The sequence below is a fragment of the Physella acuta genome, unplaced genomic scaffold, assembly GCF_028476545.2.
Source record: "Physella acuta isolate Inbredline_101_S28 unplaced genomic scaffold, ASM2847654v3 ptg000549l, whole genome shotgun sequence".
NCBI classification, from domain to species: domain Eukaryota; kingdom Metazoa; phylum Mollusca; class Gastropoda; family Physidae; genus Physella; species Physella acuta.
The window spans coordinates 153,704-179,094 of NW_026732068.1; the positions used below are offsets into that span (position 1 = coordinate 153,704).

General features: G+C 38.8%; 1 protein-coding gene across 16 annotated transcripts in view; it reads left to right on the plus strand.

The window, feature by feature from the left end:
- The window catches only part of LOC131946249 (neurobeachin), a 175,060-nt gene that overhangs the window by 18,459 nt on the left and 131,210 nt on the right, over positions 1-25,391 (plus strand). For all 16 annotated transcript variants that reach the window (XM_059306935.1, XM_059306937.1, XM_059306942.1 and 13 more), the window contains exon 3: positions 24,841-24,967. In XM_059306935.1, coding sequence (XP_059162918.1) covers positions 24,841-24,967 — 127 coding nt within the window. The remainder of the gene's footprint in view (positions 1-24,840; positions 24,968-25,391) is intronic.

The following is a 25,391-nucleotide window of genomic DNA, read 5'->3' on the forward strand; positions in this document are numbered from 1 at the left end:
ACCACGTGACGTCCGTGTCGGTGCAAAAATCGGATCTATTCTCCTGTGGTTTGAGAAAATATTGCGTGGACGGGTTGGCTATTTTGCCACTTATCATGTGCGTATCTGCGCAGTCTGGAGTGTATTTACACGCAAACACTGCTGGGGATCGATACACGGAATTAATTCCTATCTAGAGTAAGCTTGTTTAAAAGTATAGGGGGATAGGGGAAAAAGGAAACAAGCTCTGGACATGGTGGGGTGGGGGAGATTGCTTGAAGGGATGGGGGTAAAGTGGTTACGAGATTGCCTTTAGGGTAAAAGAAAAAAAAAACAAGTTTGCTCTTTTATGTTTTTTATCGAAAAACTTGTTGGGGAAAACTCCAACACTCTTGCGTCAAAGAATTCTTTATAAAAAAAAAGAAGGGTTCTTGGTCAAATTCAAAGACATTTTACTTTCATTTTATTTGCTTACGATAATGTGATGAAATTAAAGAAAATTTTTTATCGTATTTTCTTACTACTTTTTAAGCAGTGATTTCTACAAATAAATGCTTGTTATATAGCCTTTACATTCTTTAACAAAAAAATTAATCGGGTAATAATGCTCAAAAGCTACGCCAGAAAGTTTATTTGTAGGATAATTAGGAGACTAAAAAACCGACTTTAAATGTATACAATGTCTGCCAGTTAAGTTTGATTTCTTTGTTCAAAGTTCCTAATTTATTACTTACATTTATGCTCGTATTTAAAAATTACAAACTACGACACAATGCATAATTTAGTATCTAGACCTAGCAGCCTTTGGTAAAACCGAACCAGTAGACTAACACTAGCATAAAAAAATCATCTTCCTCCCCATCTTTATGGGTTTTTACTGACAGTTGAAGACTTGCTTTAAAAAAAAATGTCATCTGGCTAACTGTGATATGAGTGGCTCTGTTCCCTGTGGTCTGTTTGTAATTGGTTTGTGGCACCGTCGGGGCTGAGATCAAATCACTAGTCATAACCCCCCCCCCCCCCCCCCCCACACACACACACTCAAACATCGCACTGGGTCATGTATCGGATTGATTCATCGTCTGAGCGGAAGCCGGCTTTTTAAAAGATCCCGGAGACCACGTGGTCAAGTGAGTGTATTTATTCAACGAATTTGTAATAGCCGTGGCTGATTAGGTCTAGATGTGTATAGATATTATTTATCTCGTAGGTCACTGACTCGGCCTGTCAGCTTTTTATTTTTCTTCGTGTAAACATCTAGGAGCTGATGATGCATTACAAAATCTCAAAATGGACTGCACGCCTTGGAAAGTGTATCCAATGGATTATTTCCACACGGAAGTAATACAGGCGTACTGACATTCTTCATCTAAAATATCTACCATTAGTTGCAGTATACAGATCTGACATCTGGCTGTCAAGTTTACAGTACACTGAATCAACTAATTTCTTATCTTCTTCTTCTTCGTTCCTAATTCAAGTGTTCTCAAGGGATTCTGTCAAGCACTAATACTTTTTTTTGGGGGGGGGGGGGGGTGTTGTCGTCATTCCCATTCTGGCATTTGTGACCCGAATGGGGCAGTATTATTTTATACAACCGTACAATAAAATGCCAATACACTAAATTTCCATGATTTAATCTTAAAAAATAAGTTAAGCCTGCGTCTATCGCTGCTGGTTTTAAACTGAAGCAAACATCCCGTGTTTGGGTCACTACTCCGCTCCTTTGAAAGCCGTTCATAGTAAACCCTCCCAATACGTACATTCATTGTGTTGTCATTTTCAGGGCATCAATTAGCGAGATCATTAATTTGTAGTTTGTTGACTTAGTGCAGCGCTTTATGTTAACGTAATTTGACCTATTTTTTTTTTCAAACGCTGCTAATGTTTCGGCGTTCGGGAACGGTGAGCTATCACTCAAGCTATGCAGGCAGTGAATTCGAACTCACAAATTATTGATTCCAGTGCAGTCGTTTGTCCATCGATTTATTTCAGTAGCAGCTCGTGATTTGATCTTCATTCAATCACGACCCCGACCCAGCCCCCCCGCCCCGCCGTTGTCTTTGATTTAACAGATTCGACTGGTTTTTGGTCGAACTGCGCATTATATCGTGTTTGATAGGTCGCTCTCCATAACGTCATCAGTGACCGTCCATCAAGTCATCATTGCCCATCAAGTCATCCCTGCCCATCAAGTCATCCCTGCCCATCAAGTCATCCTTGCCCGTACAAGTCATCCCTGCCCATCAAGTCATCCTTGCCCATACAAGTCATCCCTGCCCATCAAGTCATCCTTGCCCATACAAGTCATCCCTGCCCATCAAGTCATCCTTGCCCGTACAAGTCATCCCTGCCCATCAAGTCATCCTTGCCCATACAAGTCATCCCTGCCCATCAAGTCATCCTTGCCCGTCAAGTCATCCCTGCCCATCAAGTCATCCCTGCCCATCAAGTCATCCCTGCCCATCAAGTCATCCCTGCCCAATGTCATCCCTGCCCATCAAGTCATCCCTACCCATCAAGTCATCCCTGCCCATCAAGTCATCCCTACCCATCAAGTCATCCCTGCCCAATGTCATCCCTGCCCGTCAAGTCATCCCTGCCCATCAAGTCATCCCTACCCATCAAGTCATCCCTGCCCAATGTCATCCCTGCCCGTCAAGTCATCCCTGCCCATCAAGTCATCCTTGCCCGTCAAGTCATCCCTGCCCAATGTCATCCCTACCCATCAAGTCATCCCTACCCATCAAGTCATCCCTGCCCATCAAGTCATCCCTGCCCAATGTCATCCCTGCCCATCAAGTCATCCCTTCACATCAAGTCATCCCTTCACATCAAGTCATCCCTGCCCATCAAGTCATCCCTGCCCATCAAGTCATCCCTGCCCATCAAGTCATCCCTGCCCATCAAGTCATCATTGCCCATCAAGTCATCCCTGCCCATCAAGTCATCCCTGCCCAATGTCATCCCTGCCCATCAAGTCATCCCTAAAAATTTCTAAAAATATTTGTAATTGAATATTCATAATGAAAATTAAAATAACGGGCCGACCCGCGGCATATCATACGCCGCTATTTAGTTGTTTTAATTTCTATTTTTCAGTAATGCATAATTTGTGAATTCGACTGTACCAATGTTGCCACTGAAAATATTTGCTTTAAAACACTATCAGTAGGTAATTAAGAACGATACTACCCCACCCTCCTTTCCCCCAACCCCTACCATACAACCCCCCCCTTTCCCACGTGAAAGCAGCCTCCTCTTAGTTACCTTCCCTAAGTTTAAAATAGTTTCAAACTAAATTATCTGCCCCTAATAACCGTCACTAAACCCGGCTCTACGAGTATAAACATTTAGCGTGAACCACAGCTCACCAGACCATGTAGGGGTGGGGTGGTAGAGAGCGCGCTGACAGCTTGTTTTCTAGGGTCTCCAAGAAGGGAATTATATATAAAGAATTTATAGAAGATAGATAGATTCCTTTAAAAAGTTAAAGAAAATAATTTAAAGAGTAGTTTTGCGCATTTGCTTATTTTTTTTACACTCTACCCCAAAATGTCATATTTGTTGATTGAATAGTTTCAACCCTCTAAGACAGTGTGGTAGTAATGATTCTACAAGAAACCGTCTGTGGAAGCTGTTCCTCTCATTAGAAACTGTGCCGCAAACATGAAGTGTCTAATGTTAATTTGATCTAGGGGGTACCGTAGAAAAAAAAAAAAACGTCTGCGTGAAGATAGACTGAAGAGTGCTCGAAACCAAAAGTTAATTGCCCATCGCCAGCGCGTGTTGTGTTGGAAATTCTGATTGAACTTTGAAATTAAAACCCGCGACAAAAAATAAAATAATTATAACTTCGCTTTTATAATCAACACAGAATTTTCACTCCGGAGTTTTAGTTTCATTTTAATACTGAGAAAAGCCCTGTATGACCCGCTTAATTGACCAATTATCCTCCATGTTGAAACCCACCTTGTCATCCCAAAACGAGTTCTATCGTCTGTTATGACTCGCGGAGTTGATCATATTTAGCTCCCATATTGAAAGCTATTAGGTCATCCAAAATTGGAATTCTCATCTGTATTGAGCTGCCGAGTTGACCAGATTTAGCTCCCATATTGAAAGCTATCTGGTCATCTAAAACTCTACCCATCTGTTAGGACCTACTGAGTTTTACCAGATTTAGCACCCATGTTGAAAGATATTAGGTCATCCAAAACAGTTCTATCCATCTGTTAGGAACTACTGAGTTTTACCAGATTTAGCATCCATATTGAAACATATTGGGTCACCCAAAATTAGAAGTATTATCTATGTTGACCAGATTTAGCACCCATATTGAAACATATTAGGCCATCCAAAATTAGAAGTATCATCTATGTTGACCAGATTTAGCATCCATATTGAAACATATTGGGCCATCCAAAATTAGAAGTATCATCTATGTTGACCAGATTTAGCTCCCATATTGAAACATATTGGGCCATCCAAAATTAGAAGTATCATCTGTGTTGACCAGATTTAGCATCCATATTGAAACATATTGGGTCACCCATAATTAGAAGTATCATCTGTGTTGAGCTGCCGAGTTGACTAGATTTAGCTCCCATATTGAAACCTATCTGGTCATTCTAAACGAGTCCTATCGTCCGGTTTGTTAGGCTATTGATCGCATCCGCATGGACCCGACTAGTCACGGTTTTCATCTTAACTTCTAAATCCAATTTAAAAATAGACTCTCATTAGTCCGTATTCTCACCCGGTTGCCTCTTTGGATTGTCTCCAATGAAATCCCGCAGACGACCATAGACGTCTGAGAAGGTTAACAGGCTTGGGAATTTCACGTGCCAGCGCGCGCCCTAACAAGAAGTGCTTGTTGCATTTACGAAAATTTGTCACCTATAACTAATTTCACACGTGATTAGGAGGGTGCTGTTATTATTTTGGTTGAAATGTTGTATTTTTTTTTCCAATTTTTCCGATTGTACTAGTTAAGCAGACCGAAAATGTTTTGATTCACATGGTTGATATGTGAGTGAAATGTTAGTACAGGAGCGCTAACAAAAATGATAAGGTCTCTTGTATTCTAATGAGAAAGTTTATAGCACGGCTACAAGTAGACTATCTCTTGAGTTCTAATGAGAAAGTTTACAACTACAAGTAGACTGTCTTCTGGGTTGTAATGTGAAAGTTTACAACTACAAGTAGACTGTCTTCTGTGTTCTAATGAAAAGTTTATCGCACGGCTACAAGTAGACTGTCTCTTGTATTCTAATGAGAAAATTAATCGCACGGCTACGTCTTCTCCCACATACACTCTTATTTTCTCTTCCTCCTCCAAGCTACTAATGAGGAAGTTTTTCTATTCCTGAGTAAGGAATTACCCTTTTTAAAACTGACCCGCAGTTTTAATAGGATCTCTAAGAAATACATTTTTGAATTTATTAGGGTTTTTAAAGGGTTTTTCAAATATTTAGCCGTACATTCACAATTATTTTGGCGTGAGTTAAAAACGTTAAAATATATAGATCTATCACATGTAAGCATTTACTTTCGCTTTTTTACACATACAAAATTATCGTTTGTTTCGTATTAGAAGTCACATTTCTGCATACAGGAATTATTCAAACTGTACATTAGAATTATAACTGAATGCTTACGTCCTTAATCTGTCATTGTGCACTGAAAACGCCATCACCGTGTTCCTACTAAAGCAATTGCAATGCGATGAGTAGAACGAAAATAAATAAAAATTGCACGTGACCTGTCATGTGACACCATCACATGATCCGTCATGTGACCGCCTAAAATAAACAACGTCTCTCTTTCTCTTTTGATTTACGGAAACTATAAAAAGCGATAGTGGTTTTTGCGCCGCTGTGTTTCGTTAATCAACACAAAACGGATCATCTTTCAGTAAAAACAAAAGAATGAGTGTGTCGGGATTTATTTCAGAGCGTTACTTTTATGCCGTGACTCGATGGGAAAAAATAAATTTTAGATGAATATAAATTGCCTTGGTGATCAAATCGGTCTTGTGTTCACTACACTTTCCAGTCTCTGGGTCTGATTGGTCTTAAAAATCGATTGCTATTGACGTCTGAAGTTAACGTTTTATATTGTCTTAGAAGGAGAGATGACTGGTGTCTTTTTCAGTTGTTTACACATTTTAAACATTGTTTTGCCACATAGATGCCACATGTTGACAACATATAAATCACACTCGCAAGACTCGTAAGTTAAAAGTGGAGATTCAGTGGTAGCATTTCTATACGCAATGTAGTCAGATCTAGCGACTTTTGTCAATTCCGACATGATGGCTCCCGATATTGTATTTTTGAGGACCGGGTTGTTATCGACACTCCTTACTACCTCTCGACCACGCCCCTGCTTTTGGTGGCTACTGTGTGTGGTTATTACTACAGGAATGTATTTTGTCATCTTACTTCCATCCACAGGGTTGTCTTTTTGCCAATGCCCTACCATCCACTGGGATTTTTTTGTTGTTGCCATTTTCCTTCCATCTTTCAGTATGATGGCCTATTTGCCATTTTCCTACCATCTTCAGTATGATGGCCTATTTGCCATTTTCCTACCATCTTCAGTGATGTCTATTTGTCATCTTCTTATCATCTTCAGTGATGTATATTTGTCAGCTTTCTGCCATTCTCAGGGATATCTTTCTGCCATCTCCCTACCATCACCACTGTAGTTAATTGATACTATAGGCCTACTTATTATAAAGGCTTTTTTCTCTCACGCAATGATCACTGTGATACATATGTTATACTGCTCCCGTTCAAAGCTTATTCTTCTCTGCCAGTGAATAACGAGTTTGTACAAAATTTTACATATTTATAAACCACACATTTAATGCTAGTTTTAGAAGATTTGAAGATTTACAGATAATAGCAGCAAAAGTGATTTCTCCCTGAGCGGTGTTTTAGTTCATCAATGCTTAAACCATTTATCGATTTCTCCATCGACCCGGCTGAGTTGAGTAAAAAAAAATATAGTACCAGTCTTTAAACAATGCCAATAAAGTATTCATCATCTTGATAGGGTTGGTTGTGGCTGTGAACAATGCTCCCGACACCCTACGGGTAGCAGGAGGGTGGGGGATCGACGCTACACTTGTTATACGTGGGCTTCACTGTTGAAGGTTCTTATCGATTAGCCGTACCAGCTCCTACGTTATACCTGTATCACACATACCGGCTCGTTATCAGGGTTTGGGTTGAGTTTAGCGTTAGTTTTATATTTAGTTATGTGTCAAATATATGTGTTGGAATGATGGGTTGGTTTAGGTTTAATGTTAAAATTAACATACCGGTTCGTTATCAAGGTTTGGGTTGAGTTTAGCGTTAGTGTTATACTTTGTTATGTGTCAGATATAAGTGTTAGAATGATGGGTTGGGTTAGGTTTAATATTAAAATTAACATACCAGCTCGTGAATACGGTTAAGGTTGAGTTTTAGTGTTGTTTTTAGTTATGTGTCAAATATAAGTGTTAGGTTAGGCTTAGTATTAAAATTAATTATCGCCTGCACAAGTTACGCGAATATGGAGGTATGGCTAATAGCTGATGTAGTTAAAGCATAGCCTTTGAAGAAAAATAAATCAGAAAAAAATAAAGTTCCTTACATATTGGGAATGAAAACATTTGCTTCGATTATTTTGTATGATAAAAACGATCTATTTGATTGACAGCCGTCGCAGTTGTATGAATGTTTAATGATGGCTAGACATTGGCTTGCAGAACGTTGGGCTTTAATTGGCATCAGGGCGAAAATAGATAGGATGGGGACGCGCCGTTTCACAGAGGCGTAGCCATTCATTCCGGCGCCCGGGGCGAACTATCTATTTTGCCCCCCCCCCGTTAATATATAGATATACATGTTGGTGAAAAAGCAGTTTAAAAAAATTCGACTCTGGATAATTCAGTAATGCAGCTCAGAGTGAGCTTTTAATATTTTTTTTCTAACCAATTTAGCGCCCCTAGGGTCGGCCGCACCACCCGGCCTCCTTTCTTTACGTCTTTTTCCTAGCATGCAATAGTTTTAAAAACCTTCGCCTTTAGTACGTACGCAGGGACATGTGGAGGGACCTATCATGGATATAGAGCTAATAAATGGAAAGACTTGATGGAATGACATACCTCGGGACGACCTAATGAAGGGATATAGTGGGAAGATCTTACGTAGAGAACCCGGATTTATTTAAAGACCTACTATGTACAGACATCGGATGAATTGACCTTTAGCGAATTAAAGTCTTGGTAATGCGGAATGGAAGGATTCATCATAGTTCTACACTGTGATGTGTACTGAGTTGACTTGTTCATTACGTTTGAGGGACGTAGCGCTCACTGAAGGGAAGGAGACATCTTGTACTGAAAGGACCTCACTTGTGTGGATGGAGGGGCACTAGTGACTCCGGTAATAAGATGTCCCGGTATTGGCAGCCGCTGGGTCTTCCTAACATGATTGCACTAGCCGTGTCAGAAAACCATTGCTTGTCTCTCACGGCCTTGTCAAAACGGTATTAATTAGTTATTATTTGACTCGTTGAAACAACTTGAAGCAGAGTTGTAATATTGTTCATGGCGATTTAAACCTGCGGTTAATTTAATGTGGTTTAATTTTTCAAACGTAAATTGTCAGGCTAAATATTATAGATAGATTTATGGAGGCGCATTTTAATTGACACGTAATAAAATACATTCCACATTTTATTTTAAAGGGAAATAATCATACTAATCAGATGCGCAAACTATTTTTGTTACAATTTATACTGGTTATATAGGGCTTAGATCTAAGTAGTTCTAATATCCTGCTTTGGTCAGCAATTAGTCTGTGCAGACGAAGTAGACAAATCCATTGAGACGTGAGACGGGTGAAAATAGCTCACAGGAAATAGTCAGTAGAACCTCATCAATCACTTGCGGTGTTTTATTTTGGAAGGTAGTTTTTATTTACTAAGAGATGATTACTCTTATTAATAATTAAAACAATTAAAATAAATCTGTATCACGCTATTTTTGTTTGTTCGTTAATTGACGGCTCATTTTAAATATCTCGTGCGGTAAATGTGTGCATGTCTGGTGGAGCGGAATTGTCTGAGATGTATACCATGTTGGCCGAGTCTCCCCACGGGTGAAGTATGGGCCCAGGTCTAGGGCGCGTCAGCGGCGACCTGTGTTGTCTCCACCCGGAGACAGTTGAATAAATCACTGTCTCCCCCAACTACCGCGGCTCTTTCATCACTCACATTCATAACGCGGGGACCGCCGCCATGTCGAATTTTTTTAACCTCCGACCAGTTCCAGAGGATTAGTTGTCTCGCTAAACTGATGGAAATCCAAAGTTCACACAGGGCAGCCCCAGACAGAATTCAGCTTGAAAATTCCTTCAAATCTGGCTTTACTTTTTAAGCGCTGGTTATTTTTAGCACGTTAGCCGAAACGATTTTTTTTTCTTCTTCTGTTTATTTACACAGTTTAATTCTTTGTTTAATTTTTTAAAGCTCTTATTTAATGGGTGATTTTTTTTTTTTGAACGGCTACATTTTGAAACTCTGGTACCCCCACCCCATTAGCATACAAATCCATCAAATAAAAAAAACATCTAAAGTTCACACTACGATTAATCTCTTATTGGTACGATACAAATTTAGAAGGAAAAGAGAAATGTTAGGTCTATTGCTTGCTCAGAGCATTGTACATCGAATTCCAAACAGCTTAACTTTGGTCCTAGACTTAACTATTTTGTATTTTATATCTGGTACCATGTTCAGGTTCTATAGAGACAGGCGTACTAAATAAAAAAAAAACAACACAACATTAGGAGTAGGATACAGGCTTTTTATGCATGCTTATAATAATTTAGCCACTTTAAATGTCTTTTGTTTACGCCTATAATATTTAACCCGTTGAAATGTCTTTTGTTTACTTGTGCTTATAACATTTAACAATTCTAAAACGAATAGTAAAATCTGTTCAACCCCGTATAAACGTGGGCCAGTTTTTGTCGGACGCAGGAGACAGACCTAAATACACACGGGTCTTCTACCTCATTTAACTTCCACTCCAACATTTTTTGCCAATTTCCTTGCTGTTGACTCGTCCTTTCGCATTCTCACCAAGTCCCGTTTTCTCAGACTTTGAACATTTTTTTTTTAACTTTTACTGAAATTTTTTTTAACCTTCCCCTACATCACAAGCAACGCTAGTGTTGGACTCTATATGACCTTAAGAATTCCAATTTTATTCACTCGCTCTCTCATACACTCGCTCACTCCGATTCACTCACTCATTGAATCTCTCATTATTCACACCCTCACTCCACCTCTTCAATCTTTAACATCCGTGAGAAAAAAAAATCAATCCTGATTGGTACTTGTGTGTAGCATTGCCTATTTGAACCTAACGTCCGGACAGCATGGTCTACTAGTTGCCTATATGCATGGCCGGACATCATTGGTACTATCGGCAGAGACCGCGTGATTAACCTTTAAAAAACTTAGTTTTTTGCTAGTTAGTCCATTTTAGCTCCATCTGGGACCTAAATGAAACTTAAGGAGATGTAAGTAGTATATTAGGTCCCTTTTGGTTAGTATGGGTGAGCAGGAGCAGGAGCAGGAGCAGGAGCAGGAGCAATGGTTATATAGGAAAATACTCCCTGCCTGGGTGAGCCGCAGGAACAATGACATATAGCAAAATACTCACCCACCAGGCGCAGCCTGCCGCAGCCGCAGGAACAACGAGATATAGTAAAATACTCCCTGGGGAGCAGGAGGTACACCGACATATAGTAAAATACTCACCCAACTGGGTGAAGGTGGGTGAGCCTGGGTGACCCGCAGGAACAATGAGATATAGTAAAATACTTACCCACCTGGGTGAGCAGGTGGGTGAGGGTGGGTGAGCCGCAGGTACAATGAGATATAGTAAAATACTCACCCACCCTAGGGTGGGTGAGCAGGAGCGGGAGTAGGTCAGTAGGTCACCACCGGTGACCTTGTGACGTAATTAGTAACATTATGACGTAATCATTGACCTAGTTACGTAATTTTAATGAGTTTTTTAATTAGTTTTAATGAGTTTTTTAAATTTTAATTAATTTTTGACCTAGTTACGTAATTTTAATGTTTTTTGATTAATTTGATTTTAATTACTTTGTTTGTGTTTTGTTTGTTTATTTTTTAATAAGTTTAATTAATTCGATTTTTATTTATTTTGTATTTGTTTGATTTTAATTATTTTAATTTTGTTTGTTTACTTGTTGTTTAATTTAATTACTTTGTTTATATTGTGTAATTTTTATTGACGAGTTACGTAATTTGATTATTTGTTTACTTTTAATTATTTTTATTGAGTAGTTACGTAATTGGATTTTAATTTTTTAAATTTTTAAATTTTAAATTTTATTTTATTAACTAGTTACGTAATTTGATTATTTGTTTGAAATTCATTTTATTTCTTTGATTTTAATTACTTTGTTTAATTAATTTATTTGATATATTTCTTTTCTTTGTTGTTTAATGTTGTTTATTTGTTTGAATGTATGTATGTTTTTAAATTCTCCCCTACAACGAGCGTGTACTAGAACAGTCTTTGTATACCAACCTTTAACCAGACATGTAACATCTGTTACATATCGATCCACCCGCGAAGTTTTCTCACCGCTGCCCGTTTTAATGGGAATGTATTGATCGCAGCCGCTGGCCCATCACACCTAATTAAATTTTTGTTATGCTTCACCGAGTTTCCCCCGAGCGGTTGACAGGTTATGGTAATTAACGACGTACATTAAGTGCCTCTCCGTGAAGTACGTAGGTCATTATGCAACAGCTGTTGTGCGACAGCTGGTGGTGTAATTAGGTTGACCAACCGGACATTACCTTGTTGGTTTTCTAGTACGCGTATGCTACACGTATATACACACACACAATCACAGAAACTCACTTTCTTACTTTTATATTAAAAGACAAGTATGTGTTATTGTTTTGTTACTTGTACCTGTAAATTATGTAACTCGGTATCCTATATAAGATTTTTGACTGGAAGCAAAATCAACCATTTAAAACGATGGATCCGAGATGGAAACATCCGTTTACCGCTCTGATCGCTGGGCCAACTGGGAGTGGTAAAACAGTATTTGTCAAAACCTTTTTATCCCAGGTGTCAGAGATGATGGATCCGGCACCCGAGGAAATTTATTACTGTTACGGGGAGTGGCAACCTTTGTTTGATACCATAAAGAACGTTCAGTTTGTGGAAGGTCTTCCTGACTTAGAAAATGGATCAATGGGGGATGGAAAACGTCGACGTTTAGTCGTCATCGATGATTTGATGGCGGAAACAGATGAGCGAATTACAAAATTGTTTACGAAAGGGAGTCACCATCGTAATATTAGTGTCATGTATATTGTCCAAAACCTATTCGGGAAAAATAAAGAACAAAGAACCATCAGTCTCAATTCGCATTACATAGTGTTGTTCAAGAACCCTAGAGACGGTTCACAAATTACAAATTTGGCAAAACAAATGTATCCCGGTCGCGTTTCGTATGTCCAGGAAAGTTTTAAGGACGCAACATCGGCCCCTCATGGTTATTTGTTGATCGACCTTCGACAGGAAACACCGGATAATCTGAGATTACGCAGTAGTATCTTTTCTTACGAGCAGCAGGTCGTTTACGTCCCGAAATAAAAGCAACCATGTCTGAGTCGGTAAAACAACAAGGTGAGATGTTAAGGTTTTTGGCTCGGGCCAAACCACCCGCCGTGAAAGCCGTTGTCGAAAATGCTACCCCACAACTCGTAAAAACGTTATGCGAGTGCTGTCACAATGTATTAAAAGGCAACGTTCCCCTCACGCCCGGTCAGAAGAGACGTTTGCGTCGTCACAAAGTGAACTTGAGACAACTTACCAAAAAGTCATTGACCGTCAAAAGACGAAAGCAAATTTTGCAGACCGGTGGTTTCCTAGGTGCTTTACTCGGACCAGTTCTCGGTGTGCTTAAAGGTGTCTTGGGATTTTAAAGATGGCCAGGAAAATGCTTTTAATGGATCCTCGAATATTAGAGTCTATGCAACAAAAAGCATATGTACCACCCGATACACTCAACGATAGTCTACGCCTTTTGGATATGCAAATGGAACATATCTTAAATAGGGAAGATTTGTCACCACACGACAAAGTGAGACAATATCAAAAGACACTACAGCTCTACACGACGCGACTTAGCGATTATAGAAACAAGTCCCTAGGATTAGTCGATGTGAAACCATCCACCGTGAATACCCCAACGACCGAGGTTGAAAAACCACAAGAAAACATAACCGAACCTAAAAAAGAAACGATAGACATAACAGAATCTGAAACTAAAACGAAATCCGGCTCGCCTGACTCTGATATTCACCCCTCGAAGAAAACGAAGACACACGTAGAAAAAACACCACCATCGAAACGTACCAGAAGTAAGAAAACTAAAACAAGCACTACCAAATGGGACGCGTGGGAAAAAACCAAACACTAAAAAGACATTACTATGATCCTAGTATACCAGGTGCCTACGGCGGCGTGTTTAAGCACCCTGAAATTGGAACTAAGAAAATTAAAGAATGGTTAAGTCATCAGGATACCTACACGTTACATAAACCTCTTCGGCGACGCTTTCAGAGGCGCCCCACCATCACCGGTGGGATAAATCACCAGTTTCAAGCGGATCTTATAGATATGCGCATGTTACGAAAGTACAATGGTGGTGCTTCTTACCTAGTGACCTGCATCGATGTGTTTAGCAAATTCGCCTGGGCGATTCCGATAAAGAAAAAAACGGGTAAGGCTCTAGCGGAGGCCGTACGTAAAATATTTACTACTAGAAAACCTATAAATTTTCAAACAGACAAAGGTAGTGAATTTGTCAACAAGACATTTTTAAAATTTCTTAAAGATGAGGGCGTTCATTTCTTTACCACTGAGAATGAAGATATTAAGGCGGCTATAGTTGAGAGATTCAATCGAACATTAAAAGAAAAAATGTGGCGGTACTTTACAAAAACAAATCGTCTTCGTTACATTGATGTCGTAGACGACTTGATCACCAACTATAACCACTCGTACCATAGGAGTATTCGTATGGCCCCTGTGAATGTTAATTTGTCTAATCAAGAAAGGGTCTGGAATACTTTATACGAACATGGGGACATTACTTATCGAAAAGTATTTAACGAAGGTGATCGTGTACGGATCGGCCAAAGTCGAAACACGTTTAAAAAGGGTTATACCCCGTCGTGGACGGAAGAACTGTTTACGGTGAGCCGCGTGAACGCGACAACGCCTGTAACATACGTCTTGAAAGATGATTCAGGTGAAGAAGTGAAAGGTTCGTTTTACAAAGAGGAGCTTCAGAAAGTGGGGGACAAAAAAGTGTACCGCGTCGAACAAATTATACAAGAAAGAAAGGGTGTCGGTGGTAAAGAGTATTTAGTCAAGTGGTTCGGTTATAACCCTTCATTCAACAGTTGGATTTCAGCTAGAGACATTTCGAAATATAAAGACTAAGGATGGAGGAAACGGTAAAAAGCCTAAGTCTGGATGACCCCGTGTTGGAAGAAACGCTCAGACCGTTCGGTGGGATCGAGGTGAGACCCAGATCCACCACGTCTTCTATCGGTTCGACCATTTCGAGTTGGTTCGGTAGACTAAGGACACGACCGGAAATCGTTTTCATCTCTCAAATGTTGGTTATATTTGTCGTCATTGCTTTTTCACTATTTAATCTGACGCGTGGAACGGTCGACGACAAAGAGGGAAAACTCTGGGTCGTGTTGTTATCCAGCTGTCTCGGATATATTTTACCTAACCCAACCATTGCAAGGACCAAAATTTTACAATGAGTTTTTATGTGACCCTGCCAAGCAATACATCACCGAATGTTTTTCCAGACAACGAGGCTGGGCATTTTTTCGTTAAATTACCACAGACTATCGATGTGAGTTTACACTACGAAGTTGGTCTGGTCGAGATTCAAATGCCGAACGCGTTTTGTATGCTTAGAGAACATCAAATTTGGCTCCAGTATCATTCCAGTACAGAAGGTGAAGACGTTAACCTTTTCATATATGGAGTACGACAGACCAAAAATAATTACATAGACCCGCTTGTTAACGCTATTAAAAAACTAATAAAAAGAGATATTGATGAACAAAAAGTGGAAGTTATAATTTCAAACTGTAACAAGGGATTTAAGAAAGTTGTCGTAAAAGTAATTGCGGCTGGAATAGAAAGTACCATCCGTGACAGGTTGACAGGCTATTTACATATTCCTGGTAGAGTTAGGGAGAAACATCTCCCTGAAGACGAAGTAAAAACGGTATTCGTCTATTGTGACCTCGTAAAAACGAGACCTGTTGGTGATGTCATGGTCCCTTTGCTTCGAACCGTACCGATCGTTGAGAAGAACCCAAGTTCCGTTTTTCGTATTTACGACAAACCACACTACATCCCCCTGAACCGCTTTTCATTCGACACTGTGGAAATACTTTTATGCGATGACTTGGGACAAACGCTCTCATTCACAAGTGGAACGTCGGTGTTGACACTCCATTTTAGAACACGTAAACATTTCGATCTCGAATAACTCACACCATGGTGAAACACACACTTTTACATCGAAACCCTAAATTGTACGAGGATTTTTACTGTAACCAGTACGGTGATGGTTTACCCGTTTTTATCGGTGGACGAAATCAGAGAGGACACGGTATTGGTAGTTTCTTTAGTGGTCTAGGTCGAATGGTCCTCCCTTGGATAAAGACGGGAGGTAAGGCTTTACTCAGAGAAGGTGTTAGTACCGGGTTGCAAGTTGCAAACGACGCATTAGCGGGAAGAGACGTTGGAGAATCGTTTAAAGAACACGCCAAGGAAGCCGGACATCGTTTATTGCAAGGCGCCGTTGATCACCTAGGACAAAACCAATCAGGAAGCGGGTTGAGAAGAAAGCGGGGGTTCTCGAGACCACCTGGTGAACCCTTCGAACAACAGATAAAACTAACACGCAGACCAAACCACAAACATTCGAAGACGTGTGTTAAGAAGAAGCATCCCAAGTATTCAGATATATTTGCTTAACCATGGCTCTTATTCACCCGAGTTCCTGTGAGTGCTTACATTCTGGATTGGATTTATTTAGTACACCCTCGACACAAACTGCCGTCGAGGAGGGTCAATTTGTTGAAATACATCCCCTGGCGTCCTTGGCACAAGGTGCACCTATAGAATTTGCCATTTCTGGCAACAGTGAAGACTATCTCGATTTGTTTAATACTTATTTACACGTGCGCGCTAAAGTAACCTTAGCGAATGGTGATTCAATACCAGCGGATGTTGATGTCGCACCCGTCAATTATTTTTTGCACAGTTTATTTTCACAAGTGGATATTTCTCTAAACGATACGCTAATTACTGCTAGTGAGAACACCTATCCGTATCGCGCCTATCTGGAAGCTACGTTAAATCACGGGGAAGAGGCCAAGAATGGGTCTCTATCGGCCGCTCTTTATGCGAGGGACTTAGCCTGTTATTTCGAGGAATTCAAAGATGACAATAATGAAGGGTATAGGATTCGCCGCACCACCGCTGCTGAAAGTCATGAGATCGATATGATGGGACGTATACACTCTGACATTTTCGCTCAAGATCGGTATATGCTGAATGGTGTTGACATTAAAATTAAACTTACACCCGCAAAAGACAGTTTCACTCTCTTGACAGCAGAACCAAACAAGGGATATAAAGCGGTTATAACGTACGCAACATTGGTGGTTAGAAAAGCCAGACTTAACCCCGCCATTTCTATCGCACACGAAAAGGCTTTAACGACAACAAATGCAAAATACCCTTTTAAACGCGTTGTAATAAAAACCTTTGCTATACCGAAAGGTATGTTAAGTCACAACCAAGACAATTTGTATATGAGTCAAACACCAACCCGTTTAGTGATCGGTCTAGTCGCCTCTACCGCCTTTAATGGAAGTTACACGAAAAACCCCTTCAATTTTCAACATTTTCACTTGACGTATTTAAATGTAAGCGTTGATGGTCGCTCGTTATCGGGAAAACCACTGGTCATGGACTTTGATAAGAAACAAGCCATTAGAGCGTTTTTCAATAGTAACCTCGCTCTTGGTATGGTTGGAAAAGATGCTGGTAATGGGATAGATTATAAAAACTTTAAGAACGGGTATACCCTGTTTGCTTTTGATTTAAGCCCTAGTCTTTTGGATGGTGAACAATTTGAATTGGCTAAATCCGGACCTGTTTCTATTGAACTTAAATTTTCACAAGTTACAGCTGACCCGATTCAAGTTATTGTGTATGCTGAACTTGATTCGGTGTTAGAAATTTCGAAAACGAGGCAAGTGCTTACAGATTACACCGCCTAACTTGGCCTATAAAAGAAAATGAACACAAGAGAACTACAAAGTATACTGGCCGCGGACTTATTTGTGCAACGCACAACTCTCTTTGCCGTTTTAGCGTGCGATCAGTTACCCGCGCGTCTCGATAGAACGAAGCAAGCGGCATTCATTATCAATCTAGATTCGTCCTCGGAGGCAGGGAGTCATTGGGTTGGTCTATTTTTCAACGGACTATCGCAATTTACTTATTTCGATAGTTTTGGCTTACCACCTCGGGAGCGGGCCATTTTGTCTTTTATAAAAAATAATTCAAACAGACCACTCGTTTACAATTCAAGAGTGTTACAAGATATTCTAACCAACAGTTGTGGGCTATATGCAGCCTATTTTGTTTTGAAGAAAGCTCGAGGTGCAAATTTAAAAGTTATATTACAACCCTTTTCGGCGTCAGCGAGTCGTCAATATATTAACGATCGTATTATAACACGTTTAACACTTCAAATTATTGGAACTAATTATAAAAGATTATTTCAAGATGTCTAATGAAGATTGGATACTTGTGGCCAGGAGTAACAATAAAGTGACGGAAATACGAACGATGAATCACACCGGATTTAAATTGGCGATTGTTAGCCAATTCATGAACAAAAACACTTTAAATCTTAGAGAGCTTATAGATGGGACCGATCTTAATTTTCCTACAAATTCTGGTGTTAGTATGAGTCGCGTCTGCTTTGAGCGCCTGTTGAGTTTACAGGATGAAATTTTAAAAGCCTTTGATGAATTGGAAAAACGTTAATAAACAAATAAAATATAAGAAGACTTTTGTTCTAATTTAGTGTGATTGTGTGTGTGTGTGTATACGTGTAGCATACGCGTACTAGAAAACCAACAAGGTAATGTCCGGTTGGTCAACCTAATTACACCACCAGCTGTCGCACAACAGCTGTTGCATAATGACCTACGTACTTCACGGAGAGGCACTTAATGTACGTCGTTAATTACCATAACCTGTCAACCGCTCGGGGGAAACTCGGTGAAGCATAACAAAAATTTAATTAGGTGTGATGGGCCAGCGGCTGCGATCAATACATTCCCATTAAAACGGGCAGCGGTGAGAAAACTTCGCGGGTGGATCGATATGTAACAGATGTTACATGTCTGGTTAAAGGTTGGTATACAAAGACTGTTCTAGTACACGCTCGTTGTAGGGGAGAATTTAAAAACATACATACATTCAAACAAATAAACAACATTAAACAACAAAGAAAAGAAATATATCAAATAAATTAATTAAACAAAGTAATTAAAATCAAAGAAATAAAATGAATTTCAAACAAATAATCAAATTACGTAACTAGTTAATAAAATAAAATTTAAAATTTAAAAATTTAAAAAATTAAAATCCAATTACGTAACTACTCAATAAAAATAATTAAAAGTAAACAAATAATCAAATTACGTAACTCGTCAATAAAAATTACACAATATAAACAAAGTAATTAAATTAAACAACAAGTAAACAAACAAAATTAAAATAATTAAAATCAAACAAATACAAAATAAATAAAAATCGAATTAATTAAACTTATTAAAAAATAAACAAACAAAACACAAACAAAGTAATTAAAATCAAATTAATCAAAAAACATTAAAATTACGTAACTAGGTCAAAAATTAATTAAAATTTAAAAAACTCATTAAAACTAATTAAAAAACTCATTAAAATTACGTAACTAGGTCAATGATTACGTCATAATGTTACTAATTACGTCACAAGGTCACCGGTGGTGACCTACTGACCTACTCCCGCTCCTGCTCACCCACCCTAGGGTGGGTGAGTATTTTACTATATCTCATTGTACCTGCGGCTCACCCACCCTCACCCACCTGCTCACCCAGGTGGGTAAGTATTTTACTATATCTCATTGTTCCTGCGGGTCACCCAGGCTCACCCACCTTCACCCAGTTGGGTGAGTATTTTACTATATGTCGGTGTACCTCCTGCTCCCCCAGGGAGTATTTTACTATATCTCGTTGTTCCTGCGGCTGCGGCAGGCTGCGCCTGGTGGGTGAGTATTTTGCTATATGTCATTGTTCCTGCGGCTCACCCAGGCAGGGAGTATTTTCCTATATAACCATTGCTCCTGCTCCTGCTCCTGCTCCTGCTCACCCATACTAACCAAAAGGGACCTAATATACTACTGATGTATCTGTGGTAATTATTTTTGTTCCCGTTAAGTTCTATAAGATCCCTGATGAAGCTTTAAAATATTTATCTGGTAATTATTTTTGTGAGTCCAGTTAACTTCTATTTTGGACCCAAATTAAGCTTCAAAAGACTTCTCTGTGGTAATTATTTTTGTTGAGTCCTATATGGGACCTAAACAAAGCTTCAAAAGACTTCTCTGTGGTAATTATTTTTGTTGAGTCCTATATGGGACCTAAACAAAGCTTCAAAAGACTTCTCTGTGGTAGTTATTTTTGTTGAGTCCTATATGGGACCTAAACAAAGCTTCAAAAGCCTTCTCTGTGGTAACTATTTTTGTTGAGTCCTATATTGGACCTAAACAAAGATTCAAAAGCCTTCTCTGTGGTAATTATTTTTGTTGAGTCCTATATGGGACCTAAACAAAGCTTCAAAAGCCTTCTCTGTGGTAGTTATTTTTGTTGAGTCCTATATGGGACCTAAACAAAGCTTCAAAAGCCTTCTCTGTGGTAATTATTTTTGTTGAGTCCTATATGGGACCTAAACAAAGATTCAAAAGCCTTCTGTGGTAGTTATTTTTGTTGAGTCCTATATGGGACCTAAACAAAGCTTCAAAAGACTTCTCTGTGGTAATTATTTTTGTTGAGTCTACATTGGAGCGCCCGGCCCCCACCCTCCGGATCTTCCATTACTCCTTTAACGTCCGAGTGAGATTTCGATGGACCGCTGTCTGTGAACGCACGTGGAAAGGTTCCGCCAGGAGACAGCCGGAGACTTGGTATTGATCATAAGACGCTTGATCGTATTTGTATCACAGGTTTAAGAAAAAAAAAGAAACTCGTCCACAGCTGGGGGAGGAGTGGGGTTCGGGCTGCTTAATGAGTAACATAAAGTCTAAAGTCTTAGGTAATAAAAGTCCGGTAAGGTGACCGTTTATTAACGTGTCTGGTGCCTGCTGGGTATCTGGCCATCACAGCAGCCCCCGTGGCCCCAACACAGGAAATTCAGATCGGATTAACCCTTACGTTCAGTGTAGAATTATTTCAAAGATAAAATGGGGGTTTCATGTTAGCTTAAGGGGGAGGTTTTTTTTCCTTGGTTAAAAAAAAAAAGAAAAGAAAATGACATTTCTTGCCTCGGGATCTATTTGAAATTTGATGTTCATGGTTTTTGTAGAAATAATTTAACACACTTATATTTTTTTTTCTTAAAAAGAATTTTTTTTTAGAGATATTTCAAATTTTGGTTTGCTATTTTAACGTATCAAGAATGTATTGTTCTCTCTTAACTAATTAAATAATTTGCAACGTAGTCACCTTTTAAATCGCCTTCACGTGTATTAAAATAAGTAAGCATCTTTAAGAGAGTAATCACCAAGAATGTTGATTGAAAAATACGGCCTATTTTGATAGTTGTTTTCCTGTAAAACTAACTGGCTTGAATACAATAACATGATTGAAAAGCGTTTATAAATATAGTTCATTTGGCCGTTTAAAATGCTCTAATATCTTAAATATTTAGCAATATTGTATACTTTGGCAAGGGGATGTCAGTCAGTGTAGTCGTTGGCTTGTTGAATTGTCTTCTTGTAGCTTAAATAAAATGAGAGGGTCTTCCTGTTGGTTGATGGGCGACAATCTGATCTTCATTGCCTCCCCTAGATCCGTGCTAGAGATTATGTAGGCGGATTAAAGAATCCTGTCATGCCCCGGAGCCTGTGTATTCTTCACATGGTGCTGTCGGCTGCCCAATTATTTCCTTCTCCACACAGGCCGTTCAATTTCAGGTTTATTTCTTCCCAGAAGGTCGTTTCTGGTATTAGTCAGTGGAGGAAATTTTCAGCTTTAACACGATCAAATATATTTCATTTAATTACATCAAGTTTTTCATGAAGCTGAGACATGCATACAGTCATGGAAATGCTTCCTTTCTCTCCATGAATCTGATATACGTAGATTAACGTGAAAATGCTTAAAATTAAAAACCGGTTTAATAAAATTAATTATAATGTTCCGACCAAGCAGGCCCATTATATATTTTCGTACAGTTATGTTTTCCAATCACCACACTTAAAGAAAAGAAAATGATATTCTGAACGATAAGAAAAAACAACTGCTTTTCACCTAGGCTAGATCTACTTATACGATGATCAAAATTCTCAGAATCATGAACCTTGTGCTCAACTTTTTAGATTCGCATTGGAATAGCGAAAAAAAAATTAATGCAACCTTCGATAGAGAACAATCTGTTCACAATTCGATGCGCGAGTGTAGAAGAGTTAAAACAAATTTATTTTCGCATTTTTGTTTTATTTTTTTCAAAACAACAAACATTCATTAAAAGATAGACGCAATATATTTAAAAATGCTACACATTTTTCTCTGCGTTTTAAAACAATCGTGTTATTTGCTCAAAAAAAAAAAAAAACAAGAAAAAGAAAAACCGGTACAATCTGTTTAAAACGTGTTAAACTTGTCCTTTCATCTTAAATTTAAAAGCAAACAATCTGCCATGTCCTTTAAAAAACAGTTTCCCACAAAGAAAGCCGGGGCCGACATTTCAATCAATGCCCATGTAACAGTTGATCCCATGTTCAATCTCTTGTTGAACAGCCGCGGGTGTGCCGCGGTGGAAATGGTTCATCCCCGTCATTTACACTGACGGCGTTTAAGGAAGTCATTGGCATTTGCCGTGTCGATCTATGGTGGCTCTATTAAGGGGGGCAAACAATTGGTCATCAGCAGATCACTCGCGCTGGTAAAGTTACATTGGATTCTCGCAGAGCAGTGGGTGGGGTAGAAACAGGCATTAAAACATGTAACGGACTGTACTTTGGGTATATTATATATATTTATATTGTATTTAGTATGAACTCTGTATAGAAAAAGAACACCTGGCCAACGGAAGGATTGTGTGAGCGATGAATCATGTTTTCCCATGCTTTTTGTTGGTCTCGCTCACTGGCATTTACAAAATGTTTCTATTAGTTAAGTTTACAATATTCTGCTTTGGGTTTCACAGTTGTCCGTAAATTCTTGAGAAAATAATAATCTATACGATTGTTTATAAGGTGATTATGTTCAATAAGATACTAATGTTCAATACTTTGCTTATAAACACAATGTTCAAAAACAGTTCTTGATTAAAGGTGACATTTGCTCTGCTAAATCCAATATAAGACACCTTGTTCATGGATCTGGATCAAGATTAACTTGATCTTCTAATTCTACTATGAAATAGACACACTGGATCTGGAAGTCGCTATAGTAAAAAAATAATGTTATTGCCCACATACCATCACCTAGACATGGGCGTAGCTCAAGCTCTATTGTACGGGTTCCCAATCTATGGGCCTCGCGACCCCACTCATTGGGTCCATTAATTTATTTTTCATTGTAAAAATTCGTTTTTAACTGTTTGGGATCGCGGGTCACTTAGCTTTTATGAAAAGGGGTTGCCACTAGAAAAAGTTTGGGAACCTGTGTTTTAGTGGAGTGTTTTGATAGCAGCTCGATGGTTAAATGCAAGGAAAATCGGTGCTGGCGTGGAGTTGTTGGCTTGGGTCATGCCAGGCCACACTGTTCTGTCTTGACAATAGTTATTCTTCTGTGTCTCGATTGATATTGGAAATAAACGCAAATAAGCGAAAACCTTATACGTGTGTTAAACCCTAGATTTTGATACATGCCCAAATAATTTTCTTTTGCGTGTAATGGCTTTCTCCCCAAAGATCATAAACACATTTTTCTCTTGTACAAGCAATATATTGCTAGATTTAGTCGCAATTTGAAATTCATCTTGAGCTATTGTTTATTAATGTATTTCCCCTGGATGCCTGTCACATACCATAGAGCCAAACAAACACAAGCTATTTTGACATGATTTTATTCTCTATGCTTTCGTTAATAACTCATTGACTGTTATAGTTTAAGAAAAAAAAAACAAGTATTTTATGGTGTTCGTTTTAAAAAGAATAGCAATTATACCAACATTAAATTGGTCAGGAGATGGTATAGATACAAAAGATTTGCTATTTTACTTGACCCCTATCCCACTAAGTCTGAGTTAGCAAGTGCTTTATTTTGATCTTGTTTTGATTTGTTCCCGTCTACTGGTACAAATGAATAGAGAAACTGTGCATGTCTGTTACACGACGTCTACCAGCAATCAGTGGGTGTCATCCGTCAGTCCACCGGTCTCCATAGCACTTATCTGTGTCCACTGGTGTAACCCTCAAGTCGGGGATAGCACGCAAACCACATTTGGCTGCACGCAAGGCAATCATGGATCACTTCATACACTCTTGCTTAACTCGGCCACTTTGGGGTTAATTAAAAGACATATAACTCCGTCTACTTTTTCTGTCAATAAATGTAAAAAAAAAATCAGATGCTTAAGTGGCAAAAAAAAAAAAGAAAAATATATCTTGGATAGTTTAGACACTTCTACTCTAGTACTGTGTTCAGCAGCTTTTTTCTTTTTTTTTTTGTTGTTAAAAAGCCATTTGATGAAAGATTTTTGGAAAAAAAGTGTAATGAACTGCACAGAATGTTATATTTTATGAGATTTTAAAATGTAAGAACAATCAAGCAAAAAGTTGTATATATAGTTTCCCACACTTTACGTCGTAAGAAATTATCAAATCTGCCGACCGCAAGATATATCATTGGAAAAATGTTTGTTGGAAACGATTTTAAATCCGGCGTCTGATCTTAATAAATCTGATTGCTGGAACTCAGAAATCTCGCGGCGTAGCTTTATGAATATATTTGTTGGGAATCAAATACACGAGGACAGAAAGAAAAAAAACGCGACAAACCTCTGATTTCTACATATCGGCCCGATCGCTTGAGCGAGCAGTGAACAGATAGACATATAATGAATAGGACAGCTGTGTCTCAACACGCGAGAGCTTACAGTAGGAGTGGTAGATTATGGTCTGGCTAACTAGAACAAATTGTGCATATATCATTTAGATTTCTGTACTTCCTGCTACCGCCTTACATACAAAATAATGCATATAATAGGGCTGGTAAGTAGGTCACTGACCAGTTCTACGGCTCAATAAAAACTGCATGAGCCATAGAACTGGTTGGTGACCTACTTACCAGCCCTATTAAAGATGAATAATCACAGTACCTGATTGGTGATTTTTTTTTACATAATCAGTTTAAATAAGTAAATTATCGTTTTTAATTTTAAAAAAAAATTATTTTTGTTTACAGGCTGAAATTTGGAGCGTATTCACCGCCATGCTTAAAAAGAGCAGACGTAACCTCCACGCCTGCACGGAAGTGGGGCTGATCACACTGTCCCTTGAACTCCTCAAGGATGCCGATGAGGTCACAGCAGGTAGGTCACGCTGACCCGTTAGAGTCGTGTTTCTGTCACAACTAACACATTGATTGACATACTCGGCATTTGTCATCCATTCCTGTTTTGTATTTTATGACAGTTGCTGCTACTGTTGATTTTTATTTTGATTACTACAGTATAATCAGATAGCTGTTGGATGACTCTGGGTTGCATTACAGTCTAAAAAAAAAACTTGGGGAAAAAAAGACATAATTAATAACATAATTTTAAAAATTATTATCTGTTGTTATCATAAAAAAAATAGAATAACCTATTTTTTTTTTGGCTGAACTAATTCAACCATCCTGCCTTGTTTATATAAAAAAAAGAAAGATTTTACAGCTAAAAAAAATTTAAAATGACGGCCATCAGTATTTAAATGCTCATATTACGTATCAAAAAGTGATGCCGTTCTACCATT